This window comes from Alternaria viburni (assembly GCF_023758015.1).
Source record: "Alternaria viburni strain BMP 2772 chromosome Unknown scaffold_3, whole genome shotgun sequence".
Taxonomy (NCBI): Eukaryota; Fungi; Ascomycota; class Dothideomycetes; order Pleosporales; family Pleosporaceae; genus Alternaria; species Alternaria viburni.
Window position 1 is genome coordinate 1233085 of NW_026055772.1, and position 25096 is coordinate 1258180.

Below are 25096 nucleotides of genomic sequence, written 5' to 3' on the forward strand. Positions count from 1 at the left end.
ATCGCTAACGACCTCGCAGCTCCGGCGCGTAATTCCATCCAAGCACAATCGTCTACGATATCAGTTTGACTCTAGACTCGGTCCACGCAACGCTAGCACATCCAATCATATCGCACACGGCATGTAGGCTGACTTCCAGGAAGAGGAAGGCACCACTGATGGCGACTCTGGCGACTGGACCGATCCCGAAACCGGTAACAGCGTAGAAGATGATGACAGCACATGCGAAAATGTTTCCTAATTCGTCATGGGCCCTGGTAATACGGTGAATCAGGAAGTTTGACATTGGAAGAAGATATATCTTCGGTGCTTATACAGTATGCACGGGCGCAGCACGCATGTATCAAGCTTTTACGGGAACCGATATGCGTCCCTTACCGATGAGGATGTTATGCGCATGCTCAACCCGAGAGCGTGGAACGTCATTTGAGCTGACCTCCCTACTTTGCTGCTTTTATTCTTGCAGTGTACGAATGTCCTCACTATTCACTACTCTTTACGTAGCTGAATCGGCCCTCGAACTAATTGAGTATATCTAATGTGGATGAGTTGCGAGGGAAAATGTGTGAGCAGCCACATGATCGGTGACCGTATTCCAAAAAAAGATTAGGCTGATGGTTGCTGACCACACCTGTGGGAGTGGCTTTACTATGTCGCTTCGAGTGTATATATGGATATTTGCATCAGCCAGCGATGGAAGGTGCGAAGTCCAACCTCAAGTTCGAGATACAGCCACAGTCGACATGGGCTACTCTGCACCGAACATGCAGCTGCCAGACGCAGCGACCATCCTCCAGTCCGTTAACGCTACGATAGATCATACAGCCTATTCGTTCCCTACTTCTGGATATCAAGTCTTCCTGTCTGTACTTCGCACCCTCCTTATACTTCTGTTTCTCTTTGTTACATACCATTGCTTTCACTACTTCACATGCGAACTTCCGCCGTTTGGCTCCGGTCTTAAAGCTCTCCCGGGTCCGCGCTCAACACTCCCTTACTTAGGTCGCGTTCACGATGTCGACCGCATGCAGGCTTGGACCTCAATGCACAAGTTCAGCAAGCAGTATGGCGGGCTGTTCGCATGTACACTTGGGGGCGAAACGCACATCTGGGTCGCAAGAGAAGATGTTGCGCAAGACTTAATGGTCAAGAATGCTGAGCTGAGTTCGGCGAGGGCAGATATTGGGTCTTTCCCAGGGGTGACACAGGACTTTTTGTACTTGCCTCTGCTCGGGTACACAGGTATGTCTGCCATTACCAAGGCTCTGATATGAGTTTGTCACTGACTTCCGACTTACAGATCACTTCCACCGTCAAAAACGATTCGCAAACGCAATGATGACCCGCGCAGCTAAGAACCAATACTACGGTCACATCCAGCTTGAGATGAAGCGCTTCATGCACGAGCTCTCCCGAAAGCCAGAAGACTTCTTCACTCTTACCCATCTCTTCTGCGCTAGAATCAGCTCTCGCCTCGCGTATGGCACCGCCGATCGTTCGATAGAGCACATGATCAACGCCGGCGCCTTCATCTCCCAACTTGGCCCTTCTGGGCCCATACCTAATCTCATGCCGTTCCTAAGATACTTCCCTGAGTGGATGGCGCCGGGCCAGCGCGGAGTGCGAGAACGCCGAGAAAAGGAAGCAGCGCTGTGGAAAGACACATTCGATCAGGCAAAAGCATCCAAAGATAAGACAATTTACACGACCGCAAGCTTGGCTACCAAAGCTATTGGCTCCGATACCGACCTTCTTTTCGCTGATGAGGAAGAGGCCATAGCTGCAGTTGGTATGCTCTGCACTGTCGCGATCTATACTATTGGCGGACCGGCGACGCTGTTCGTCATGGCTATGGTTCTGCATCCGGAATGGCAAGAGAAAGTACGCCAGCAGATCGATGAGGTAGTTGGGAAGGATGAGATGGTGGACTTGAAGCACAGTCCCCAGTTACCGATCTTGAGGGCAGCTATCAAGGAATGTGTGAGGTGGAAGAGTACTGTTCCACTCGGTAAGTTCCTTCTTCCCCCCTATACTCAATCCTCGATCTTTCCCAGGTTCCATACAGCATGAAGCTGACCAGTCTTCAGGCGTCCCTCGCCTACTCTCGAAGAACTACACCCACTCCGGCTACCACTTCCCCCGCGGCGCCGTCGTCCACGTCCTCGACATCGCCATGTCTCAAAACCCCACCACCTACTCCTCTTCCCCTCCCTCCGTCTACGACCCCTCCCGCTGGCTCGACCCTTCGTCCCCCAATTTCAAGTCTCCACTGACCGAACACCCACGCTTGAAGGGCCATCATATCTTTGGGAGGGGCAAGAGAGTGTGTCCCGGCCAGGATCTTGCGGAGGCGGAGCTGTTGGTCTTTTGTGGAAACGTGGTCAAGAATTTCGAGCTCGAGAAGAAAGACGGAATAGAGATTGGGCCGGACCAATGGACACCGCATGTCATCGGGGGACCGTTGCCGTTCCCCTGCGAGATCAAGGTGAGAGATGATCAGAAGGCGAGAGTGGTTGGGGAGTGGTGGGAAGATGTCAGAGGGGGGTAAAGAGGTTTTCGGTGTTGGAAGCAGATACGCGTGCTGTTCTTTCGATATACCATACAATCTTACACTTCCCTATGATTCAACCAGTGACAATGCCCCACGTTAACCAAGTGTCAATCGTCTTCTTTCTCTCCAGCAGCCTCTCCTCTTCGCTCTCATGATCGCATGCTGCAACTCCTCTCCTCTCCTTTGATTCTGCTGTCTCCCTTAGTAGTGTGCTGCCACCATCACTCGAAAGCTCATATGAACGAAACTCCGCGTTCGACCATCCGGTGGCTAGTCATAGATGATCAGCAATCGTCAAAATGATGCAGCGATCAAGAGACTGCAAACCTTGTGCGCTCAACGAGCCCTTCCAGTCATCGGTCAGGAAGTGTAGGAAGCAGCCATGCGAGACGACAACAATGTTGTTCTCCGGTCTGTCTCGAAGCCATTGCCGAGCGCTTTCGGCTCTAGCGAGAAGTGAGGCACTCGTGAGCGATGCGTCAGTCTGCCATACTTGGTAAGCCTACCCTGTACTGATACTTTTTGGAATGCTGGATCAAGATTTGATGGTCCATCTGCCTACTTTCACTTGCCAGCCCTCTTCTACGAGGCCGAAGTCCGCTACGGTATTCTCAAACTCTTCCTGAAGAACTTCGACATCGCTGCCGGTGTCGCAAGGCAGATTGCTCGCTTCTTGCAACAAGGGTAAGGCCAGGACCTGGACACCCCGTGATACTTCTGGTTCGAATCCTAACAACGCGGTGTGAATTGTTCGTCGTAGGGGTGAAGCGACCACGAGCTCAACATCGGCGTGGTACGGAAACGTTGCTGCAAGTTCGCGGCATTGGCGCTCGCCATACAGTGTGAGCGATGGATCTGGAACGTTGTGGTTGCTATAAGACAGATTGTGCACACCTTGCGCGTGCCTAACACAATGAATGATACGCGCCACTATGCGCAGGACGATCGAATTAGTTTTTGCGCAATGTTGTTTTAATGGCGCGCACTCACTCGCACACCAAGACCGCGTGGTAGCAGAATTAATGCGACGAGGGCTGAGCGAGAGATGGTGTGCAGCTGCCTGATCGGTGGGCGAGTGTGCAGCGGGGCTGTGCTGGCCGCCCATATCATCTCAGCCGCACCGCGCGCACACCTGAGTGCTTTCCTTCACCTCAATCTCGCCGAAACAAATCACCTTCGAGTCTTGGTGCGTAGAATTTTCCAAATGGAGATTTCTGAGCCGCGTGCCAAACGTCGCAAAACCACTCCGCGTGCAGGTCATAGGCCAGTTACCAGAGCCAGCCTGGCACGCCCTCAGCAAGATGACTCCACACTACCCGCCTACACCTATCGATCTCTCAAGAAGGAAGATGAAATACGCATCTTCAAAGTCGAGAAGATAGGACCAAGCGAGTGGGAGTACAATATCGAACACACAACATTAGAGGATGCACCACCCTTCGAAACCGTCTCGTATGTCTGGGGTCCGGATACGCGGCGCAACATTCTACGTCTGCGAGATGATCGGACGATTCGCATCAACGACAACCTCGCCAAAGCCTTGCCTTATCTCTCGGCGGAATGCAAGACGGGATATCTGTGGATCGATCAAATCAACATCAATCAGTCTAGCACGCAGGAGCGCAATCATCAAGTCAAAATGATGGGTGATATCTACAAGAAGGGTGAAAGAGTCATAGCATGGTTGGGAATGGCCCCAAAACCTAGCAAAAGTTTACTTGCTCTCATCGAGGCAGCGCGCTCATCACTTGAACTGCGAGAGACCATATTCCTCACCAAAGAGAGGATCGAGAGCCACCTCCTCCACTGTTGTCACCAAGACCTCGTTGTAATTCTAAACCTTCTGGAAAGCGCTTGGTTCTCACGCGCGTGGGTCTTCCAGGAAATCGTGCTCTCAAAGCATGCGACTTTCCTTTCCGGAGGCATTGTTGTCCCTTTTTTGGTACTTGTGTGGATATCGAGAGTGTTATCTATTCCAGCAGTTATTCAGATTGCACCGTTCCGTCAGACTAGATCCTCAAAGCTGGCGCAGGGCTCATCGCAAGTCACTTCGTATCGTGACATCAATTCGACACGTGGCTACAAAACTCTTACGATAATGCATCGCAGCTGGCACACTATATCGCATGCCCTCGAAGACAAGTTTATGCCTTTCCTCTACACAATCTCAAAGGTCTCTCCAGTGCTGCAGACAACCGACCCCAGGGATTCTATATATGCATTCTTAGGCCTACAAACGCTAGTCGATGGTGCTGTACTCATCCAGGCAGATTACCGTTCTTCTTACGAAGAGGCGCTCATCAATACTGCGAACTCTGTCGTCCGATCCACGGGCTCTCTGGAAATACTAGCATATTGCGGACGAGAAGGAACACACCGGCTGTCATCCAGCAATCTGCCATCTTGGATCCCAGAATGGAAAGCACCAGTTTCGACACCGCTTCTTGTGATTAATTCAATAGGAACTCTTTACTTTAATCGCAGTCAACATGAGTGGGTCCAAACACCAAATCCATGTGAACTACTTGTAAGAGGTGTGCGTTTCGACACGATAACAAGATGCTTCACACCAGAATTTCGGTTTCGATCTACACACTGGTATGATGAGAACCTCGAAGATTACCTAGCGCTTGACCAACGCCTAGCATCCATACAAGAATACCAATCTTGCTGTGATCGTGAGCGTCTTCTAAATATTCTCTTGACGAGGAGTTATCTCCCTGACGTCAACGACATACGTTCCGAGCTCCGTGGAGCAGACTACACCAACAAGGCTCTCTTAGATGTCTACGACAGATATGCAGATCAGCTTGGGAGATCTCTTGTGGTGGAGGGAAGTCAAAGTCTGTCTGATTTACGGTATCTGACCTACCTCGTCAATACCAGACAGCTCTTCTTGACAGAGGGTGGCCACATTGGCCATGTCGGACAACCTTGTGATGGTGACATGATCTATACGTTGAAGGGATACCCACATCTTCTTACATTACGGCCTTGTGGAAACAATCGTTTCACTGTGATGGGAACCTGTCAAGTGGAGAGAAGGTTATGGGACAGTAACGCACCGAATGATTTCCTTGATGACTATTTAAAATCATTTTGGGAGGACAAAGAGGACGAAGAGCTCATATTAGTATGATGCTGAGAAAAAAGAGGGCTACCACTGCTTATACCAACGGTTTTGTACCCAGGACTACAATGTACAACTGCACTATCTTTCGTTCAATGCACAGACTAATCACACATAAATGTAACGCTAAAGCGTGATGTGTGCTCACTATAAGAGTTGGCGGTCATCTCTGAATTATCATGTCTGTTATTATATGGAGCCATTACATTAATCTCAGTCTACTCATTTCGTAAAATCCATCATTTTCGTCTCATCAATCACACATCATTGCTCTAGTAGTAGGTGTAAACAGGCGAAGCCGGCAGGGTGCCAAAGTCACCGGAGCCGAAGGGGCTGCTGGGAGAAACCTTTCCGCCATTGACATCAGAAACGCCGAACCAAGCAAGCTCACTGCACTTGCTGACAGTGATAACAGCGAATGCGGGCGCGGGCTGCGCGGTGTATCCCCAAGAGACTGTCAAGTCAGTACCGCATGACTGGTTGGACCAGCTCTCGGTAGCAGCGTTGGAGCCCGGCATGCGGATAACAGTGCAGTGCTCGGTCTTGCCATCCGCGGTGAAATCGAAGTTGTAGTCGCAACCCGAGTTTCCGTCGATGCAGTAGCGGCTTAGGTTCGAGACGGTCCACGTCTTGCCCTCAACGGGCTTGGGGCTGGAGTTTGGTGTTCCGGTTACCGCAGGGCAAGGTGCAGCAGTTGGCGTAGGGACTGCGGCGGGCTGGGACCCAGCGGATGGCGTAGGGCATGAGCCTGGGTGGGCAGGGTTGCAGCCTCCGGGAATGCCAGAGATGGATGAGAAAGTGGCAGCCGGAGCGGACGTTGGTGTAGGGCACGATCCGGGGTGAGCTGGGTTGCAGCCACCGGGGATGCCGGAGATAGATGAGAAGGCCGCCGCTGAGGTAGCTGTTGAGGTTGTCTTTGGGAGGAGGGCGATTTGAGATGAGCACCATTCGCGGATGCGCGCGGCGTCCTCACCGTAGCAAGCGGTCCGGTCGCATGAGCAGATGACTTCAGCAGTTCCTGCGGCGACGCATGAGTCGTAGGCGATTGTGCACTTATCCTCACGCATGCGAAGAGTGGGAGATGCTGATGCAGCGGATGCTAGGATCAACGCGATGGCGGCAGATTTGGCGAGCATGTTGGCGAGAATGTCTTTTGGGTATTGTGTTGTGTGTGTTGGGGAGATGCTGGTAGTTGTTCTTGGCTGTCGATGGATGATGAGAATGCAAACAATTGGAGATGCGGTGGCTGGACTATATATCTTTCATGTGCATGGCCACCACGATGTCATCCTGATTGTCGGTAGCAACGGAGTGTGACCGGATATACGGAGGAAGTACAGCTGATCACGTCCTTGCTTAGCCCTGGTGCCATGTTGTGGCTCTCGTGAGGCTCTCGGAGAGGCGATTCGGATCTCATTGGCTCGCAAGCGGGACTTCTACGACGTTCGGCTCTTGTTGCGCCGCAATACGAGGCTCAGTCGCATGATATGACGATATTGCGCTTAACACGAGCGACGTTTTCTGGTTAAGGGTCTTTTTCGATAGTTCGGATGCATCCCGGCGAGGCTTGATGGGCAGCTAACGACTAGCCGCTCCATTATTAGCAGCCAACTATAGAATAGCACCTGTCAATCGAGCTTGACGAAGCTTGAAAAGTAATCGCTTCGGCTGTCATCCGAGCAGCGGTGACAAAATAGGACGAAGTTGCAAGGTAAAACTACATTTGATGTTACTTTGGGGATGCACGTACTGTCTACCCGGGTAGTCCCATGTGCCGAATACGATGTGGCCGGAAGATTTGTGAGTTTGTGACGTGGTTTTCGGCTAGCCGATCGTCTCCATGAAAACAAATCCCCGCGTCCGGACACTCCGCTTCCAGACCATCACGAACGGCGCTTCGTTGTTGTCGCATGCCCCGGCGGCCGCGATTTGGAACGTGCTGGAGGGCGAGGCTGAGCTGGCACAGTCGGTGTGTGCAAGTGGTAGTCCAGATCCTAGTCGCCAAAGGCAGGTTCTGCTAAGCTTTGCGCGACAATGGTATCGAGCCTCGTGCACTTTCGTCCCTGGTTGAAATCCCGTCGCAGCTTCTCGTCTCTGTCTTTCCTGCTATGGTGGATGACTCAAAGTTCGTGAAACGGCGCTGCAAGCAAATCGTCGGCGACATAGCATTCAGCGCATGCGTTGTAGCAAGAAGTGACATTTTTCACAATGAGTCGTTCCGTTTCGCAACGACGTGATGTGGTGCCATTGAACAAGAATAACATCGAGAGCTCCAGCCTCACACTCAGGACAGTCGCACTATATCGCATCGATCCTAGCGCCACCATTAGCGCAACGCCATGCCGCTCCCGTCACCCGCAATCGTCATCACCAAGACCAAGGGATGACCATAGACAGCAAACAACGCGCTGCCAACGTCCACAGACACTCGAGATAGACCCACCATTATATGCAAAGCCTTACATGATGGCTGCCGCTGCTCCCGAATCCGCCGACGTGACTGGCGCACGTAAACTGCCCACAGCCGAGGAGTTGTCGGAAGCGCTCAAAGTTGATGTGTACGATCGCGAAGGCAAGACAAAGACGTTGGGCGAACTGGTCAAAGGCCAGAGGACTGTATTGGTGTTCACTCGGCATTTCTGTGAGTGCTGTTCAACCGCAGTGTTCATGTGCTACTACGCTCGCATCATCTCGATCAGAAGGGTGGTGGAAGACTAGGATGCGTGAAGGATTCTAACAACGACAGGGTGTTTAAACTGCCAAGCGTACGTCCGCTGTATTAGCGAGTCTATACCGCCCTCAAATCTCCCTTCCAATACGCAGAGTAAGCATTGACTGTGCGGAGTCATCACACATTTATCTAACAGACAGTGTCCAGTGCTCGTCATAGGATGCGGCTCCTATCAGCCCATCGATACCTATGCTGCCAACACTTCGTCCAAGTACCCAATCTACACTGACCCAAGTCTTCGGCTGCACAAGCTCTTCCAGTTCAAGTCCAATCTGGCCGAGGGCAAAGCCGGTGATGAACAGCGAGATTACATGCGCAACGCGGGTAGCACTATGTCCAGAATCTTTGGTGGCATCAAGGGCGCGTTGGGTAATCTACAACATGTGAACTCTGTGGGACCGAAGGCATTGAATGGCGGCGAGGTGGTTTTATCGGCTGGTAAGTGTAGTCAGATGTCAATCATTCTTTCCCAGTCAAAGTGCTAATGAAATAACTTATAGATGGCGAATGCGAGTACATGTACCGCATGCAGAACACGGTTGATCACACCAACATCTCAGAGCTTGCGAAGCTGGTTGGAGCTGAGTATACCCCAGTGAGCGGCGACGAGGGCAAAGAGCAGACTGGCAATGGCCCAGCGTCATAGTTCTCTACAGTCCACGTCTGCGCGGCGTACAGAAATTGCTTTAGTTGAGATATTACAAAGTCCAACACGTTTTCTAATCATCTGATGCGTTCGTGAGGATCGTTCTACCGGACGAATTTGTTAACCTCATGGGTAAGCTAACTATCCACGTAGCGCAGCTAAGGTCTCTTCAGTGTTCTTGGGCGTGATCCATCCATGATCGAATCGATCCTTCGCATCGAAATATTCGAGTCTCATTGCATCCTCCTCAATTAGCCATTCCAAAGCCTCAAGCGGGGTTTCACCCGCATCGTTCCTCGCATTACGCAATTCAGGCCAGCGAGCTACCATACAAGCTGCACTTTGGTACATCCCACTGAGAGCAACAATGTGCAGGAGATTGCCACCTGAAGAGTGTAGGACAACCCCAGAGATCTCCTCCGCGCTCATCTCATTATATTTAGTATCGAGCTTTTCGCGGAACAAGTGGTCTGGAGATGCAAGGGCGTCGACGACAATGTTCATGAAGTCCTCGGTACCTTTTGATGGCTGTAAAGGCGCAGGATCGAAATCATCTACTACGGGTAGGCGATGGCACGGATGACTGGCGTCGCTCGACAAGGCGAAGAATTTCGTGTTGCCCACACGTCGGAAGCCGAGATCGCGAAATCTCTGTTCTTGGTCATCGTGAAAGGTACAAGGAGTCGACCCCTTTGCAGTGCTTTCCCATGAATTGACGAATGCATACACAGGCTTCTTGAAATGATCTGAGAACCCTTCTAGTACCTTTCGCATGATGCGTGCGCTCCCACCGTGGCATCGAGCGGCATGATTTGTCGTGGTACCGTTGAGTAGAAGGAGAAGACCAGTGTCTAGCTCCGAACCCCAGATGCCAGACCCTTTCTTGACGATGTGCTCTTTGTATTCCTCTCTCAAGTGACCTTGGTGATTGAATAGCTTGAAAGCGAGTTCTTTGATCGGGCCCGGGGTGGCGAAATGATTCATCTGGCGATAAAAGTCGGGCATTTGAGTGCGGTCGATGAGATATCCAGGCTGGAGATCGAAGTCAACGCTCGTTGGCCCGTTGCGAATGAACTTTAACCAATCTTCGACCCCTAAGAATGGTGTTAGCGAGTGCTTGTATCGACGTTTGGTGTTGTGATTTGTGATAGAAGCTCGTAAATTACGAGAAAATACCAACACCAAATCGTCAACAACGATTTGAACGAAACATTCAAAAATCCCAGTTTCGTGTAGTACTGCAGTCCTATTCCATTCAACACAATTCTAGATGTGTTATACTCATTGATGCAGCCCCTACACTCCGCTCCCCGCGTTTCTACATGTTGTGGTTGCTCCACGTCGTCGCTGCAAAAGTCGAACGAGCGAACTTACCGATGACATCGTATCCAGCGCAGGACGTGACTTGATGAGAAGCGGAGTAGTTTTGAGACATTTCGCACAATCAGCTTCGTCAGATAGTGAAATATTGAGGTGTTCAGATGGTGTGGGTGGGCAAAAGGTTGGAGTGAAGGAGCAGGGTGAAGAAAGAGACAGCGACGGGAGAAGAAGCAGGTAAACCCTTATCGACCCCGCACAAATGAGCTTAACTAACGCAGTCTAGATCCATACTGCGACGTGTCAATCTCGGCACATCTGGGCCCTCAGTCAGGCCATGAGTGACGCTTCAGCGGCACGGCGTCAAGCAAGATCAGACCCGGAGTCGGTCCACACATAACTCCGGCACACCAAGATGTGAGCGACTGTTCTTTGGAACCTTTCACAGCCCACGAAAGCGTGCGTTGACGAGCAAGCTATCACTTCCACTTCCCGGTTCACCACCAACGAGCAGCCAAGACTGGCCAATCACCAAAATCCCAGCCCCAATAAGTGCACGGCTACTATTTAAGTCGACTTTACTTCTCAACTAATTCGAACAGTAGTACATTCTAGTATGCATGACTTGGTTTCCATTATGCCAAATGACTTTCACGCATGCGTCCCGGACAAGTGGTTTGATGGAAGACATGATGAGATCTCAACAGGTGTGCACATCACAAGAACAAGTAAAAGCTGTGTTGGGTTCATTGAAACAAAATACATTGACAAATTCATGGGTATATCTCTATCTAACATATCAGTAGTCTATAGGAAATCATTACTCCAGTTGCGCATCTATATCTCCAGCCCACCAGCAAACGGATCTCTCGCATCACTCCTCATCTTCGCAACCTCTTCATGCTCCCTCCTTAGCGCCCTCCAGTCGAACTTCTCAAACGCAAAACTCCACGTCTTCTCTGCCACACTCAACATCCACTTGCTCATCGGACCAACATCGTCACCGTGGAAGCTCTTCCTTCCCACATGTTGGACTAGACTGGGTGTGACTGCATATCTCAGCTCGTTGCGTTCGTTGGCAAAGTCCTCTGTTATGACGTCCATGTATCCTAGATGGCGTTCTTTGAAGTACTCGACGAGTTCGCCGGCTTTGACGTTGGGGAAGACGAAGGCTTGACTGCAGCAGGCGAAGCGCGGCATCTCGTGGACGCCGACGGCCATGGGCTGGACGGTGATGCGGCCGAGGCCGAAGTATATGAGGATGAGAAGGGCGAGTGTGGTGTACATGGCGAAGAAAGTGCGGCGGGTCATGAGGGCGAGGGTGAGTTTAGTGGTGGGTTGTGCGAAGCGGAGGAAGAGGATGACGACCGTGGGCACGAGGGCCACGTAGACTGAGTTCTTCAAGTACGTCTTCCACTCCTCGGCGTTCCAGCCGAGAAACTCTTCGGTGTAGAAGAGGCGTAGGTAGAGGAAGTCGGGTTTCGCGCGCTGTAAGGCGGCTTGTTGCTCGGCTTCGTGGATGGCGCCGAGGGTACGGTGGTACCAGCCGTCCATGGCTACGGTGTCGTCTTCGAAAAGAGCAACATAGGGTGTATATTGTTCCGTACATTTGTTCAACAGGTATTGGTAGTCGAACAAACCCTTCTCGATATAGTTGTTTCGTGCCTCCATTATCCGAATGTACTGCATGCGGTCGTAGCCGTATCCGTAGGTCAAAACCTCGTCGGCAAGACCAGATAGCCACTCCTCGTTGTACGCAGGGTGTGCCCCGGGGTTCGAGTGGGGTATGAAGACGATGAGGTATATCTCCTGTCGCTCCTCAGGCGTGAGGCCTTCCAGTAACGAGCCCACAGCATCCGGTAGATACTGAGCGCCGTCGCGCTGGTATGAAGATATGCCCACACATAACTTCCGCTGCTTCTCGGGGCCGGCCTTGGTTACGTTTGCGGGGTTGTAGGACTCGACGAATGACTCGGCCTGCTGGCGTCTGACGGCGGAATAGCGGGGAGCATAGCCTTTGCGCGGGTTGAAGAAGATGGAGGTAGGATCGCGTGCGGATATCGAGTTGATAGTGTAGAAGAAGCTAACAGCGACGAAGACGGCGATGCCTATGACCAGGCGGGAAGGCGAGAAATGCATAATGTGCGACTAGACTGTAAACGAGAGTGAAAATGCTCCAAGGGTATTATCGCATCGCTAATCGAAGGGTGGAAGTGGAAACGAAAGCAACGCCGGAAGGCAGGTCATGTCATCGTCAGTGGCAGCGTCGTGGTTGACAAACAAGAAAAGGTGGAGGGAGAAAAAAAGATAGGAGCGACGACGCGCGCTCAAGATGAGGCGGGCTTGAGCGGCCAAAGCTGAGCTCCACCAAAACGGCGGATCTTGCCTTACGAGGATCTGCCGTAGCTGACCAGTGACCAGTGACCAGTAACCAGTAACCAGGAAGATAAAATTAGCAGACCAGCATGCGCGTGGGTCGGTGCTTGGTACTCAGGGCGATGACGGGGCGCGCAAGATTGCCATGCCTGTAGTCGCGATCACGAGAAATGAAGCCCATTAATGCCGGGTCAATAGGGGGAATCCGTGATCAAAAAGTATGGAAGATTCCATGCCACTCGGTGGTTTCGGCGGTATCAGCGAATGAGGCCATGAGCGACAACCACGGTGTCAGCTTCTGCTCTTCGTTTGTGAGGATAGGAGAAGGAGAGAGATAAAAGGGTGAGGAGCGACGGTCTGGACAGAACTATGTGCTTCCCGCGTGTTTAGCGTGACTGTTGACAGTGACAGCGACTTGACAGACGGTGGCAACTCCGCCTCCCCCGTGCCAATTTGGAGAAGTTTCCAAGGCTGGCTACACCGTACGGTTGGTTTTGCCATCATCACGATTAGATTGCCGAGGGCCTATATGATCGCTCGGTTCCTTCCCACCATCTAGCATACGGGACGAACGTTCCTTCCGACAGTTAACGGGTCAAAATCAATAGTCGCTCCAACACGTGCGCAGGCGTGTTGGCGCGCGCCACAGCCGAAGTGGCGCGATGACGAGCCCGGAACATGGCCGCATCTGATGGCATCTGCGCATGCATCGCATTGAGTCACCATCCCATCGTCGCTGCTTTATCAACATTCTTGCAGGGCTTGTAGCACTCAGCCCTTTCTTTGATCCAGTCATAGCTGTTTGACTCACCTGCCTTGATCCCCGCTTACCCTGGAGTCACTCATATAGCGTACCAGCACCAGCACCAGGCGGCTTCCGGCTCCACGCGCAGCAGCAGCAACCGTCGTCGGTGCCATGCCCAAGAAGCACACGCCCTCGTACACAACAGCAAAACCGTCTTACGTTCACCCCTCGCTACAGAGTTCGCGCTCCCCCGCATCCTCGTCCTCGTCGTCTGAACCCCAAACCGTCAATCAGCGCATCCAGCAGCTGCGTCGCGAACAAGCTCCGAGAGCAACGCCCGAACAGCGGGATGAGCTCACCTCGGTAGTAAGCAGTCGTACCGTTCCGCCAGAGCTGCGGCGCATCCTGCACATACCCGAAGTTAATGCTCCCAAACCAAAGGCGAACACACGCACGCGGAGGGTCATGGGTGGTGTGAGACCCCCACCAGGCCCCGCGGCGCCTACAAGCTGGTTGCAGACGAGTCGGCATGCGCCAGCGTACGCGAGGAAGAAGAAGGCCGATTCAGAGAAGGGCGCCGTGAGGTTTGCCACGCTGGCTAGGGTCACAAACGAGGAATTGAAGGTACGATGCTCCCCAGCGCGTCACCTCAGTCGATGGGAAAATTGAACACCGTGGAGCCTACATTGGCGTAGGAGGATCCAGTCTTGAATGTCTAGCGTCAGTGTAGGCTCCTAGGTGTTCAGTTTCTTTGTCGTGAGAGGTGGCGTGCTAGCACATCTAGTCTTCCAGGCTTAACAATTCAGGCTTCTTACTCATGACAGCGCCTACCACCGCCGCGAAGCCTCGTCCACCAATGTCTCCGGACGTTTGCGCAACACTGGGAGGAGCTTTCCGAGTACGAACAACACTACATTCCATCGCTACCCATATCCCTGAAAGAAGCGCTACTGAGCTATCTCACACTATACGGGCAGGGAGGTTTGGATTTCAAGTCGCTCAAGATCCTGTTCCAGGATGAAGAGGGGACTGGCACAGCGGGGTGGGACGAAGTCCAATTCCTTGATCTCAGCGGACTGCTGAGCGAAAGCTTCAAGATCACCGATCTTGGAAAATGCGTCAAGCGTCCCATATCCAGTGCTATAACGACTGTAGACGTCGCTTCGCTCCGCCTAACGGACGACGTCGCCGACTCCTGGGAAGAGGAAATACAAGAAAGTCCAACGGCACCCTTGGTACCAGCAATGAAGCTCCAAACGCCCTACTTCAGCAACCTGAGCCGGCTTTCCCTTGCGAAACCTGGGCAATGGGCTTCATGGCCTGACTTACTGCGTATCTCGCCCAACCTCAACAAGATCACACACCTTTCGCTCGCGCACTGGCCACGGCCTTCGATGACACCAAACGCAAATACTACATCTATGATCTCAAAGCACACGAGCGTATCACTGGGCGGATCGCACTTCTACTCCGACCTCGACGACGACTGGCACGAAGCCACCAACATCCTCCGCCGCTTCTCAAAAGACACATACTCGCTACAATGGCTCGATCTAGAAGGCTGCAACTGGCTCAAAGCCCTCACATCGCACCCCGGTCGCACGCCAACAGACATAAACGGAAACACAGAAGAATGGAGCACGCAGAACGGCATCCCAGGTCCAGACTGGAATGATGCCTGGCGTCGCATCACATATATCAACTTTTTCCAAGGTTGGATCCCAAGCGATAACCAGAGTCTGCAGAATATGCCCGCAGGTATCGTACCTGTGCAATTACTTCGCTGGCTCAGAGACAACAGGGACAAAGAAGCCTGGCGTTTGAACCCGAACGAGACGGGCCATGCGGTGGCGGAGTGGGTGAACAGAGAGAAAGTGGCCAGGCTGGTTGGCATGGAAATCCAGGGCGTGCGCAAGCGAGGAGAAGGAGCCTGGTGTCGGATTGACTTTGGATGGGGAGGCTCCGATGAGAAAGCTGTATGAGCACCTCATTCACGGGAAATGTCAAACACCTGGAGCCAGCATTGACGTTAGTTCATCTACTTCCATTAGTTCGAAGCAGTAACCCGTGGAAAACCCCAACGCGTCGATTCTCCTGAACCCCTTTACCCATCATGGATATGTTTGTTGAGAAACTACTGTACGATACTTCTCGTATCTCTAAGATGAGGCTAATGAAAACCGGAAATCCACTTTTTTGTACTACCCAACTCGCTAACGCAGGTACGTTAGGTAAGGATCTAGATGGGTACGTGCAGCGGTGTAAGCATAGCGCTACTTGATAAGGCTTATTGCTTGGTGAGATTATAATACACGTTCGTGATGTTAGAGTGAGCGATACGAAGATTGGAGCTGGGGAGTGCTGGTAAAGATAGTTCTACGCAGCCAGTGATACTATTCATAGGCAGCGGGGTGGGCGGTGGATCGTTGTACCGATACGGATCTGAATATGGATGCTAATCTTCGCATTCTATGCGACGCCTTAAGATCGCCCAATAATATTCGAAGTCCAGCGATATGTAGCAAGATAATATCGTTCACCAGCATTGCCAGTCTGGAACTTGACGTTGCGAATCGCAATACATTATAGTTTCAGGCACAGTTAGCTCCAGACGTTGTGTTTTGCTTCTCCCGCCTCAGAAACCGTCAGCCCTGCACGGCATCAACGGCAGTGGTGCGCGCGGCTGTTTGCTTTTCCAACCTGAGCGCGGGTGTGCCTAGCCGAGAAACGGGTGCGTTTCGGTTGAAGGTTGTTCCCGGCGGCGGGTATCTGAAACTATGACACGCGAGACTGTAACGTTTTGCGCTGACAAGAGTTGGACGTGAAGAAGCTGACGCGTACGGGTAGCGAGTGACCGAAGATGGATTTGAGGTATGAAGAGTAATCGTGGGGTTTGTGGAGAAGAATAAGGGTCGGAGGTTTAGTGGGCATTGACACGGTTGCGAAGCAACATACTTTACGTTGTTACTTTTGCGCAGCCGTTATTCCAGGGATCCCGCTGGATCACCATGGAGTACTGTCGTCATGCCTCGGTGCAAGCCTCTGCGATCGAGAGTGAATCGTAGAGCCGTCGGACCGTTGTTCATGAGAGAGAGGCGTGTTAGTTTGCAAGATAGACGATGACAAGCGATCTGTATAGTATAGGTATCGCGGGGTACTGTCACATCGACATGCTATTCGAGGATCTTGCAGCAACCTCGTATACGCAGCGGTCTTGTCGCTCAATATGAAACATAGCCGTGTCTTGTAGGACGGCAGCTGCCCTTCTCACTCTGCATCTGATGGCAAGTCGGAAGAATTGCAATACTCGGATCAATGGCGGGGCATTGCTAGTACACCAAGCCGCGCGGGCGGGGAGGGCGGATCCAAGATAGAGTGTCAATGACGTTGCGATGGATGAGGAAGCTGCGGCTTCGTCGTCGCGATAAGACGCCGTTCGAGACTTCCACCAGTAAGCGTGGCATGTGCAGAAGCGTGCTGTAGTCGATGAGCTTAGGCAGATAGGTCCCAGAGCAACCGGGAGCGCAGTGCTGCAGCTGCAGCTGTCTGGAAGCTGAGAGGCCAGCCAACGATGTTGGAGCGGCAGCAGCTGGACACAATGACGCGGGAGGGCTACGCTCCAAGAGGTAGGACGCGGCGTTTCACCTAGCTCCTTCCGAGCCTGGAGCCAACGCGCGTCAACGCGACAATGAATCGAAGACGAGCCAGAGTCAAGCGTTGGGGGAGTAATGGGAACCTGGGTGTAACGATCGTAGACCTGAAAGAGGAGTTCACGGCCGTTGCCATGCATTCCCATCGTCGCAGCCAAGCTGGGCGTGGGGATTCGAGGCTGACGAGGTGCGAAGAGGTGTACCTGTCATTACCAGGCTCTCCACCCGGCATGCACGAGAGGCGTGGGAAATGCGTGAGAGATCGTCCCAGCGTCGTAATTCAACCAGGGTTATTCCTACAGGCGACTCGGTGCGCCAACTGATTTGGAACAAGCTTTGCCGCGATGTTGAGTCGGCCATGGAACATTCGCCGGCGACAGGCACGCTAGCCACTTAGCGCGCCTGCGAACGTGAAACTCGCAGACCCCCTGCTTGGCTTTGGCCCTTTGGAGGTTCTTTCAAAAAGCCCGTGGTATCGCCGCCGCCGCCCATGCTCTCAGTAGCCTCTACGCCTTTCACCGTTCTCCATGTCGTTCGTTCTTCCCTCGTGTCCGTGAATTGCGCGTTCCACCTCTCATTTCCTTCTCACGACCGCAACCACTAGCCCTTTCACCCGCCAGGTCACGACTGCCCGAAGCAGCGAGCCGGCTTTCCCTCTGTACCCCCAAACCCAGCCAGGGCGTCTGCTTTGATAGTATATCTTCCCACCTAGGCCCTATCGAGTTCCACCTGTGCCCGCCGTTTCCACCACCGAAGACGCCTCTCCTCATTATTCGCCTTGCTCTTCCACCGCGCCCGCCACCATGCTTACCTTCAAGAAGGCCCTTGTGCTTTCCCTGGCCTGTCTAACGCTATTCTTCATCTTCAAGTCGCAGCACCACGGTAGCACAACCCCCAACTTCCGCAATGCAAAGGAAATGCCCCGGCCCACTGCCTGGGTGAACCCGGCAGACAGAGAACGCACAAAGGCCAAGGAGCAGCAGTCGAAAGAGGCGCAAAAGGCGACCGAAAAGGCAGACAAGACCTTTGACACTCCCGATGCGCCCGCGCGCAAGAAGCCCAAAACCCAGGTCAGCATGGACGAGCTGAGAGAGCGCCCGCTCAAGGACCAGCTCGAGTACCAGTTCCCCTACGACGTCGACGCAAAGACGCCCGCATACATTTGGCAGACGTGGAAGTACACACCGGCGCAGGGTCAGTTTGACGAGATGTTCCGCGAGCCAGAGGCCAGCTGGAGCATACACCACCCGTCTTTCGTTCACGAGGTTATCACCGACGATGTCGCGGTACACCTGATCAGACACCTCTACTCCTCCGTCCCTGAGGTTATCGAAGCTTACAACGCCCTCCCCGTGCCTGTCCTAAAGGCTGACTTCTTCCGCTACCTCATTCTACTTGCTCGTGGCGGCATCTACTCGGATATTGACACTTCGGCACTGAAGCCCGCGTCAGACTGGATACCTTCCGATGTGCCCGCAAACAGCTACGGAATGGTCATTGGCATTGAGGCTGACCCAGATCGTCCAGACTGGGCTCAGTGGTACTCTCGTCGTGTTCAGTTCTGCCAGTGGACCATCCAGTCTAAGCCTGGCCACCCTGTTCTCGTCGACGTTGTCGCGAATATCACACAGGAGACACTCGACCGCAAGCGCGCCGGCAAACTCAGCAAGGACTACAAGGGCATAATCGAGTTCACTGGGCCCGCCGTCTGGACCGACACCATCTTCAACTACTTCAACAACCCCGACTACTTTGACATGAGCACGAGCAAGGGCAACATTACATGGGAGAACTTCACTGGCATGAAGGCGCCCAAGAAGGTCGGCGACGTCATTGTGCTGCCTATCACCAGTTTCAGCCCCGGCATTAAGACTATGGGCGCTGGCGAGGATGACGACCCAATGGCTTATGTCAAGCACAACTTTGAAGGTACGTGACAATCTTTTCTTATCGCGCCTTGTGAGTGCCGTGCTACGCTGCACAGTACCACGCGGAACGATACGTCGGGCCGCGCGCATCCTTCCATTACACCCCTCTCGAGTCTCTGGTTTCCTCAATACTAACTAGTAACAGGCACCTGGAAACCCGAAAGCGAGCGTCACATTGGCGAGACCTTCAGCTGAACGAATCACGACCACGAATCGTCTGTACCGAGCTCGCCAATTACATAATCGTATACGCATAGAGTGCATATTACACGGGGTCGGGAAAGGAATGGACGGCAGAAGGCGACGCGACGGGCCGGACAATGCCGTGTCGCGTCCGAGGCAACACATTCTCGGAGGTCTACAAGCCACCGGCCTGCGTACACCCTCAGCAGCGAGCTGCGGCTGGGGCGTCAGTATCGCAACCTATCTACCACCTCCATGTTGGCAACGAAAGTGGCGAGAACATGGGCACGAAAAACTTGTTGGGCAGGGCCAACACTTCCATATCGGCTTCAAGCGCTGAAGTACGAAAAGTTTCTGTTTTGACGTTTCATCGGCTGCATTACTACTTGGCGTCCGACAGCGTTTCTTCCTCTCTATCAAGCGAGAGGTGTTTATAGGGGATCAATTCAGCAGCACTACCTTTATACATATTGCACGACGAATTCAAGATCAATTACTTCATTCAATCATCCAAGAGTTAATTCGTCATATCATAGCGCCAATCTGGCGCTTCCCACTATCGTACAATCACCACCGAAGCAACGAGACAAAAGGAAACATCCGTGGGGTATCACTTCCAAACTTTCAACATGCGCTCACACCACCGCCATTGAGCATCACCGCCTATCGCTCCCAAGCAGCCCTCCGACTTTCCCAATCATGCTCAGTACACTGCCACCCAACGTCGGCCTCCTCTCCACCTCCTTCTCCCGCGCATACCTCCTCTTATACTCCCTCTCCGTCTCCGGATCCAGCTTCCCATAATGCTGATCATGATGCCTATGGTGCTCGTCCTCGTACTTGTCCTCTCCGTCTGCATAGGCATGCGCATTGTGTGCGTGTGTGCTGTGGTGCGAATAGTGGCTTTGCTGCGACGAAGAGCGTGCGTAGATGGGTGCGGGCTGTGGCGCGTAGGCGACGGGTGGTGGGTACGAGGCGGGGGCTAGATGGGTGGGTTGTTGGTATTGGTAGGAATGTGGGTCCGGTTGGCGGATTGGGATTGCTTGGGAGGGCGTGGGTTGGAGGTGTGTGGGGCGTTGGCTGTTGTAGGATGAGGAGGAGGAGGTGCGCCGGTGGGTTGGCATGTGTGGTTGTGGCATTGAGATCATTGCGCCGCTGTTGTAGGGCGATGTTGGTGAAGAGGAGTAGATGGGTTGTTGTTCGGGGATCGGTGGGAAGTAGTTGGTTGGTTGCTGTGGTTGTGGCGGTCCCGGTGTGGTGGGATAGGGTGGTTGTTGTTGTGAGTATTGCGGATGGGGCTGATATCCCGACCTGGCAGAGTCGTAGGACGACATCGTGGTGTTTGATGGATGAAAGACGGGCTGATAGGACGGCTGTTTCATGCACCGGCTCTGCTCTCGTTTATATCTCTGACTTTCCTATACGCGATATGCTTAAGTGTAGCCTCGCGGGAAGTGCCCTGTTTCAGGGTTGGTGATCGGCGATGCTGGATGGCGTATGCGGCTGGCTATGTCCCGTCTATCACAGAATTCGGGGTGATGGCGGGTAAGTTGGTTGTTCGAAAGAAGTTGGTCGCAGCTCGAATTAATCGTTCCAACACACCCAATTTATGTCAATATCCTCCAGACATTGATCGCTGGCTTGGCTTTATTATACTTCCATGATGCGCCTCCATCGGTCCTGTTCTCACCCCGATTTTATGTCCACCTGCACGTGCTAAATCTTCCCCGGTGAACTAAAGTATTCAATGGGTGCTCCTGACCAATTAGTGCTCACCCAAGATCGCTTCCGACTGCCAAGGCATACTCGTGATGTGCAATCGACGGCGAAAACATGAGGGGCTACGTGCGCCGCATGCTATGATGTCAGTGTCTTGGCCGAAAGTTCACCGGCGGGTTGGGATTAACGTTGGGGTGCCTGGCGTTAGTGATCTAGGATGGTGTGCAGTAAACAGATGTTGTTGGTGGAGAGGAGAGAGGGTTGCCGATCTTTTCGAAGCTTGGGATTGTGACATAAGCTTGGCACAGCGCCAGCGGCCGAGGAGCCATCGCACATTATCGCATTATCTATCATTTGTCTTCGCGATACGCACGAGTTACAAAACATAGACGATTCTTGAATGGGGGTATGATGCAGTATTTCGTGCAAAAGAGAGCCCACAAGTTGACGCGGACTTTTGCGCGATCATTATGATGCGGACAAACGCGTACCGCAGATACTGCATGACGCTGTTCTCCATGCGAACATAGATCGTGAGGTCCAAGTGACTTGCCAAGGCGCAGCGTACGTAAACTGTTTTCGCGGAATGAGTCCCTTATAAATCGTCGCAGCTACGCCACAACCTTATCTCGAGTATATCATCGTTGCAATGTAGCCACAATCTAGTGGAGATTCATTCGCGCATGGTTACGACCCTGAGGCTGTGCTCTTGCGATATGTCTTCTGAGCGTGCATCGCCACAGGCAACGACCCGATTAAGCATCGGATTAGCGTTGGGCAGTGGCCGCCTTACCCACCGTACCAACCACGCGGCAGAAGGTGTTCGCATACCACGCCACTAAACCCGATGGCTGACCATGCCAAGCCAGAGTCTTCGTCATGAGCCAAACTAATTCTTGACCCTACCCCACCACTGGCAGGGCTGAGCGATACGACTCAGCCACGGCAAGCTTTGGTGCAAACCACTCTTTAGCAGGCAGTTGGTGATTTCCCCTCTTCTTTTCCATACCACCTGCCTTATTATCCGAGTCGCACGTCGGTCTTACCTACTTCTAGAGCTTGTTCCTGTATTACCCTGCCTAAATTACAGCTGAACATGTCCTACAACTACAACCAACCAGGCGGTTATCAGCAGCCGTATCCGGGCCGTAAGTTGAGGCCCTCTCTTCACAGCCCGGCGATCATTGCATCCTTAATGGCTTACAACACTTGGCGCTGAAGCCTGATCTTGTACTAATATCTTACAGAAGCCCCGCCGCCACAAGGCTACGGTCAACATCAACAGTATCAACCACCTCCACAGCAAGGCTATCAACAACCGCCACCAATGCAGAACCAACAGTACGGAGGCTACCCGCCTCAACAAGGTTATGGTCAGCAACCACCGCAAGGTCAATATGGTGCGCCGCCGCCAAATCAGTACGGTGGGCCACCTCAGGGCCAGTATGGCGCTCCTCCCCCGCAACAGGGTTATGGTGCACCTGGGCAATATCAACAACAGCCACCTCCTGGTCAATATGGACAGCAACCACCTCCAGGACAGTATGGCGCGCCACCTCCAGGCCAATACGGCCAACAACCGCCCCAAGGACAGTATCAACCACCACCCGGTCCTCCGCCAGGCCAGTTTGGGCAGCAACCACCCCAAGGGCAATACGGTGCGCCCCCACCTCAGGGTCAATTCGGTGCTCCACCTCCCCAAGGCCAGTTCGGTGCGCCAGGGGGTTTCGGCGGGCCACCAACTCAGGCTTCCCTCGGTTATGGCCCCATGCAGGTAGCCAACATCGACGTCAGCAAAGATGTTGAAGCTGTCCGTAAAGCAATGAAGGGATTCGGAACTGACGAAAAGGCGCTCATCGCGGTTTTGGCGAAGAGGGATCCTATCCAGGTCAACACTATTCGGGCGCAGTACGACCAGCGCCTGATGCGAAACATGGTCCAAGATCTCGAGAAGGAGACCAGCGGCTACTTCGCGAAAGGACTTGTCGAAATTGCACGCGGCCCTCTAGTATCCGACTGTTACAACCTCATGGAAGCGATGAAGGGCATGGGTACAAAGGAGGTCATCTTGGACGACATCCTTATCGGCCGAAGCAACGCCGACATCAACGCCATCAAGCAAAAGTACCAAGAACTATTCCAACGGCCGCTACAGAAAGACCTCCAAGGCGACCTCAGTGCCGGAACCGAACAAATGTACGACATGATCATCTCGGCCCGCCGCGCAGAAGACTCATACCCGGTCAACCCACAAGAAATCGAGCAGGCTGTTACGGATCTTCAAGCTGGCATGGGTGGCTTTGCTAGCAAGAACGTTCCTCAAGTGTGCCAGATCCTCACCAGCAAAAACGACGCGCAGCTCAAAGCCATGGCAAACTCTTACCAACAGCGCTTCCACAAGTCCCTCGACAGCGTGATCAAGTCCGCTTTCTCAGGCCACATGGAAGATGCACTTCGCCTACTTGTCCACCGTGCCACCAACCGGCCCGAGGCTGAAGCCGTCCGTCTAGAGGAATCGATGGCTGGCCTAGGTACAAAGGACGAGATCCTCGTACAACGTGTCGTCCGCTGCCACTGGGACAAGAACTTTATGAACGCCGTCAGCAACGCGTACAAGCAGGTCTACAAGAAGGACTTGGTCAAGAGGATAGAAGGGGAGACGCGCGGCGACTACGAGAAGCTCATGGTTGCTTGTGTGAGGCCTTGAGATGTTGCAGATATACGTATGAGTGTTTAGGTCTGATTACATGATATCCTTTTTCTCTTTCTTGTCGCTTCGGAGAGGTGATGGGTGTTGCGAGTACCTTCTCACATGGAGTGTCCCTTTATGGGATCTGAGAATATCGAGAGACGAATAGATCTATTTTCTAATGCACACATTAAGCCGAGTATTCACCAATGACCTTCCCAGACAGAAGCATTTCACTGCTATTACTTCAATGCATCCCCACAAGATGTGAAACTTTGCCGTGCCCACCCAGATTGAAACACACAGGATTACCGACACATAGTGACCTCGGCCTCATCAGGACAGTTCGGCGTCTCTCGCGCCCGCGTCAGTTTCCTGAAGTCTTCCCTCCGTCTTGCTTTTCCTCCTTCTCCTGCTTTCCGCCCTCCTTTACGTTCTGTTTATCGATAATCGTAGGTGACTTAACACAGTCGTCGTGATCGCATGGCCCTTTCTTTGGTGGAGTCTGATCCTGATTCTGTTCGCTGCTGCAAGCCTCTCGTTCGCGTCCTGTGCAGTCGACGATGAGGTCGTGGTAATCTTTTGGCAAGACCACCATAGTGACGCAGTTTGTGTTCGAGTTTGGTTTGATTGGCTTCCTCGATATGAATCCAGGGTTCTCGGCGAGGATGCGTGTGTTGCTATCCCGAAATTGTGGATTTTGCAGTTGGTGATACCTGCTGTGTCTTATCGATTGAATAGATGATACCTCGAAACCTCTAAGAGTATGTTTTTTGTTGTAGAGAGACAAGCTTGTGTATTCCAGCATTTATACCCTCGAAATGTTGAGTGAGCCACATGTTGGAGGAGTTGTAGGTGTAAGTTAGTCGCCTCATGACAAGTGTGAAGTATATGAGCATTCATACGGACTTATGCATTCAATGGTCTGCGCGTTTGCATCAAGTCATACATTGGCGAGGCTATCTAAACCACAGGGCGACCAGAGGTTCGCCCAAGAAGAACTGAGATATGAAGTCTCGATGTTCTTTCCAACTTCATCTCCTCCGAAAGCTGCCCACTCGTATTTGCAACAACACGCCGTTACACATGGCTCTTAATTCTTCTGATCTCCATGCCCGTCCGTAGCTTGCCCATCTTTCCTCTTCTCGTCCGCTACGCGAGCCGCTTCGTACATACCCCACGACCAACCGCACATTGAGCATTTACTCGCGCCAGCAACGAGCCAGACACCCGTGTTCATACCGCAGGGGCAGATGTATAGACCTGGATTTGGGGGCATCTTCGGGGAGATGGAGGATTGTTGAGGTAGTGTAGTGCGTGTGGATATGTTGGGGTAGATGCGCTCAAGGTCTCTTAGGGGTTTGGTGGGTTGCAAGAGTTGAGTGCGAACGATTTCAGTAAGTTAATCCTGTATTCGAGAAATTAAAGATA

The 25096-nt window shown here is 52.7% G+C and overlaps 8 protein-coding genes across 8 annotated transcripts; 5 read left to right on the forward strand and 3 right to left on the reverse strand.

Annotated features, from left to right (window-relative positions):
* Positions 1-1025: 1025 nt before the first annotated feature.
* J4E79_002041 (uncharacterized protein) lies at positions 1026-2548 on the forward strand (the record flags this gene model as incomplete). The annotated part of the gene is made up of 3 exons (XM_049350944.1): positions 1026-1242; positions 1301-2008; positions 2088-2548. 3 exons carry the CDS (start codon positions 1026-1028, stop codon positions 2546-2548), a joined length of 1386 nt encoding a protein of 461 aa, XP_049214783.1.
* A 3405-nt stretch (positions 2549-5953) lies between these two features.
* On the reverse strand, positions 5954-6817 carry J4E79_002042 (uncharacterized protein; the record flags this gene model as incomplete). The annotated part of the gene is made up of 1 exon (XM_049350945.1): positions 5954-6817. The coding sequence occupies one exon, from the start codon at positions 6815-6817 to the stop codon at positions 5954-5956; it is 864 nt and encodes a 287-aa protein (XP_049214784.1).
* A 1330-nt stretch (positions 6818-8147) lies between these two features.
* Positions 8148-9058, forward strand: J4E79_002043 (uncharacterized protein; the record flags this gene model as incomplete). Its single annotated transcript, XM_049350946.1, has 4 exons — positions 8148-8322; positions 8428-8505; positions 8560-8850; positions 8913-9058. The coding sequence occupies 4 exons, from the start codon at positions 8148-8150 to the stop codon at positions 9056-9058; spliced, it is 690 nt and encodes a 229-aa protein (XP_049214785.1).
* Positions 9059-9199: 141 nt separating this feature from the next.
* Positions 9200-10493, reverse strand: J4E79_002044 (uncharacterized protein; the record flags this gene model as incomplete). Its single annotated transcript, XM_049350947.1, has 2 exons — positions 9200-10152; positions 10433-10493. 2 exons carry the CDS (start codon positions 10491-10493, stop codon positions 9200-9202), a joined length of 1014 nt encoding a protein of 337 aa, XP_049214786.1.
* Positions 10494-11212: 719 nt separating this feature from the next.
* On the reverse strand, positions 11213-12514 carry J4E79_002045 (uncharacterized protein; the record flags this gene model as incomplete). The annotated part of the gene is made up of 1 exon (XM_049350948.1): positions 11213-12514. One exon carries the CDS (start codon positions 12512-12514, stop codon positions 11213-11215), a length of 1302 nt encoding a protein of 433 aa, XP_049214787.1.
* Positions 12515-13667: 1153 nt separating this feature from the next.
* On the forward strand, positions 13668-15478 carry J4E79_002046 (uncharacterized protein; the record flags this gene model as incomplete). The annotated part of the gene is made up of 2 exons (XM_049350949.1): positions 13668-14120; positions 14321-15478. 2 exons carry the CDS (start codon positions 13668-13670, stop codon positions 15476-15478), a joined length of 1611 nt encoding a protein of 536 aa, XP_049214788.1.
* A 2471-nt stretch (positions 15479-17949) lies between these two features.
* Positions 17950-19269, forward strand: J4E79_002047 (uncharacterized protein; the record flags this gene model as incomplete). The annotated part of the gene is made up of 2 exons (XM_049350950.1): positions 17950-19075; positions 19220-19269. The coding sequence occupies 2 exons, from the start codon at positions 17950-17952 to the stop codon at positions 19267-19269; spliced, it is 1176 nt and encodes a 391-aa protein (XP_049214789.1).
* A 2803-nt stretch (positions 19270-22072) lies between these two features.
* On the forward strand, positions 22073-23683 carry J4E79_002048 (uncharacterized protein; the record flags this gene model as incomplete). The annotated part of the gene is made up of 2 exons (XM_049350951.1): positions 22073-22124; positions 22224-23683. 2 exons carry the CDS (start codon positions 22073-22075, stop codon positions 23681-23683), a joined length of 1512 nt encoding a protein of 503 aa, XP_049214790.1.
* Between the last annotated feature and the right edge of the window lie 1413 nt (positions 23684-25096).